The 2,433-nt window shown below is 40.7% G+C and overlaps 1 protein-coding gene across 1 annotated transcript; it reads right to left on the bottom strand.

Annotated features, from left to right (window-relative positions):
• Nucleotides 1-500: 500 nt before the first annotated feature.
• On the bottom strand, nt 501-2,040 carry LOC117471382 (coiled-coil domain-containing protein 186-like). Its single transcript, XM_034116349.1, has 3 exons — nt 2,023-2,040; nt 1,076-1,759; nt 501-821 (listed from the first exon to the last, which is right to left on the bottom strand). Exons 1-3 carry the CDS (start codon nt 2,038-2,040, stop codon nt 735-737), a joined length of 789 nt encoding a protein of 262 aa, XP_033972240.1. The 3' UTR covers nt 501-734.
• Between the last annotated feature and the right edge of the window lie 393 nt (nt 2,041-2,433).

The raw sequence follows: 2,433 nt of genomic DNA, 5'->3' as shown, positions 1-2,433 counted from the left end.
AGAGATTCCTCATTTCATATTGAGACTAAATATCTAGGGAAATGATTAAGAAACGTAGAGCTAAAATGTGGTGCCATTTGCAACTACCAGATCGCACCCAGACGCGGCAGGCATTCTCCAGCCCAAATCAGCAAAGCTTATGAGTGTGAAGCAACAGTATCTGCTGCCCAGCTGCTTTAGGATGAAACGTATACTTCAGCTCATGAAAGCTCTGCAGTATCAGAAGGAAGTAGCCTAATGATAAATCTGCAGCCTCTGAAAAGTGCCGCGTCAGAGAACCAGTGCCTTTTACGCACGGCCGCTCACTTCGCTAGATCCGCTAAAGGACAGCAGGCTGCAGTGCAGTCTAACCACACAGACACACATCAGGTGTTCGCTCATTATTCCATATTCTGCCGTTGTATGCTCTTTGTTTCTAAACGTATCAATGTATTGTGAACCAAAACTAAATCACATGCAGTATAACATTTATTTTCACTCATTGCGGCGTGCCACTTAATCATTTAAATAATATTTAAGCTTCTCATAAGTGAAAATGTTTAAAAGAGAAGGGTTTTGAAAAAGTGTCTTTACTATAGGAAATATGCATTACACAGTTGCCTACAATGATATGCAGCCATTTATTTTTATTGCATTTTTGTTAACGAGAAACATCTATTAGAACAGGCCCAGCCGAAATTACATTGGCCCACCCACAATTGAAATCCTGGCGCCGCGGCTGGTCTGGTGCACAATTATACTGATCCAAAGTCCGAAATCTCTTCCATTTCTGACTCTGGGTCTAGGTCTAGGTCAGGCAATTCTTTAATGTCGTCGTCTGTCTGTGAAACATAAAACAATTATTATTGTGTTGTCTATGTGCAGTGTTTTTTATTAAGAAAACAGAAGTTGAGTTAACTCTGCATCAATGGGTGTGCACAAGTATGCTGTGATCAATTGCATTAAAGATGATTTACTATTTTGATTTATTTTTTGGATAAACTTTAGTAAAGAAACTAAAGCGTTGAGTATTAGCTTTTTTACAGTTTTCACGAGTGTAAGTGTAGACATGTGTGCCACTGAATTGAATTCTTACATCAGCAAAGGAAGTGACGCTGTAGTTTTCTCTGTTGCTGGAGATGGAGGTCTGCTCGTTAATATCTTCCTCCTCCTCCTCAGCAAACTCAAAAGTCTTATCATCAAAGTTCGCAATCTCTTCGATTTCGGACTGTTTCTCCTCAATGTGCTGTTTATTGACAGCAGCCTCCAGTTCACTTTGCAGTCTTTTGTTCTCATAGGCGAGGTGTTGGTTCCTCTGAGTCAGACGGGCCAGTTCTTCTGCTTCCTTCTTCTGCTGAGAGACAGCAGCCTCGTAGTCCCTCTGCAGTCCCTCCAAAGCCAGGGTCTTCTCAGACAGCTCTTTCTCTTGGCTCTGGATCTTCTGTGAGGCTCTGGAGAAACGAGCCTCCTCGTTCTTAAGGTTCTCCTCCAGTCTGCTGTAAGCTCTTCTGTCGTCCTGAAGCTTCTTCTCCTCAATGTGCTGTTTATTGACAGCAGCCTCCAGTTCACTTTGCAGTCTTTTGTTCTCATAGGTGAGGTGTTGAGTCAGACGGGCCAGTTCTTCTGCTTCCTTCTTCTGCTGAGAGACAGCAGCCTCGTTGTTCATCTGCAGTGAGCTGCTTTTTGTTTGCTCCTCTGCTTTGGCTTTTCTCTCCTCATCCAGGGCTTCCTGAAGGCCAGATGATTTGTCATATCTCTCAGATCTTTCAGAGTCCTCTGTCTGTGAAACATAAAACAATTATTATTGTGTCGTCTATGTGCAGTGTTTTTTATTAAGAAAACAGAAGTTGAGTTAACTCTGCATCAATGGGTGTGAACAAGTATGCTGTGATCAATTGCATTAAAGATGATTTACTATTTTGATTGATTTTTTTGAAAAACTTTAGTAAAGAAACTAAAGCGTTGAGTATTAGCTTTTTTACAGTCTTCATTAGTGTAATTGTAGACATGTGTAGTTTTTCTCTTGTTGAAAACTGATCTTACTCTGTCCATCTTATTCATCGTGAAGAAATAGCTGCTTCTTGCTGATAATGTGAACTCGATGTGGCTGGGATAAAACCTGGCTTGTTATCGTCCTGCACAAACTGCAAATAAGTTGTGTAGCTATTTAACCAGAGAGCATGCTCTCTTGCAGACAATATGATATGACATCATCAGGTTCAGTAAGACTTCAGAGCCGAACATTCCGGAATGTGCTTTGGTCTATACCGACACATTCTACATTCCATTTCAAAGTATTCTACATTCAATTTCAAAGTATTCTACATTCCATTTCATTTCAGACATTCCATTTCATTTCAGACATTCTAAAAGTATGGAGGAAAGTCACCTGATAAGCAAAGTTAGTTCATGGAACTAAAGAGCAGATCGCGTTCACACCAGAATAAGTTCCTG

This window comes from Trematomus bernacchii, unplaced genomic scaffold (genome assembly GCF_902827165.1).
Source record: "Trematomus bernacchii unplaced genomic scaffold, fTreBer1.1, whole genome shotgun sequence".
NCBI classification, from domain to species: Eukaryota; Metazoa; Chordata; class Actinopteri; order Perciformes; family Nototheniidae; genus Trematomus; species Trematomus bernacchii.
Note: the sequence above shows the minus strand (reverse complement) of the source record. Positions and strands in the feature narration are given on the sequence as shown.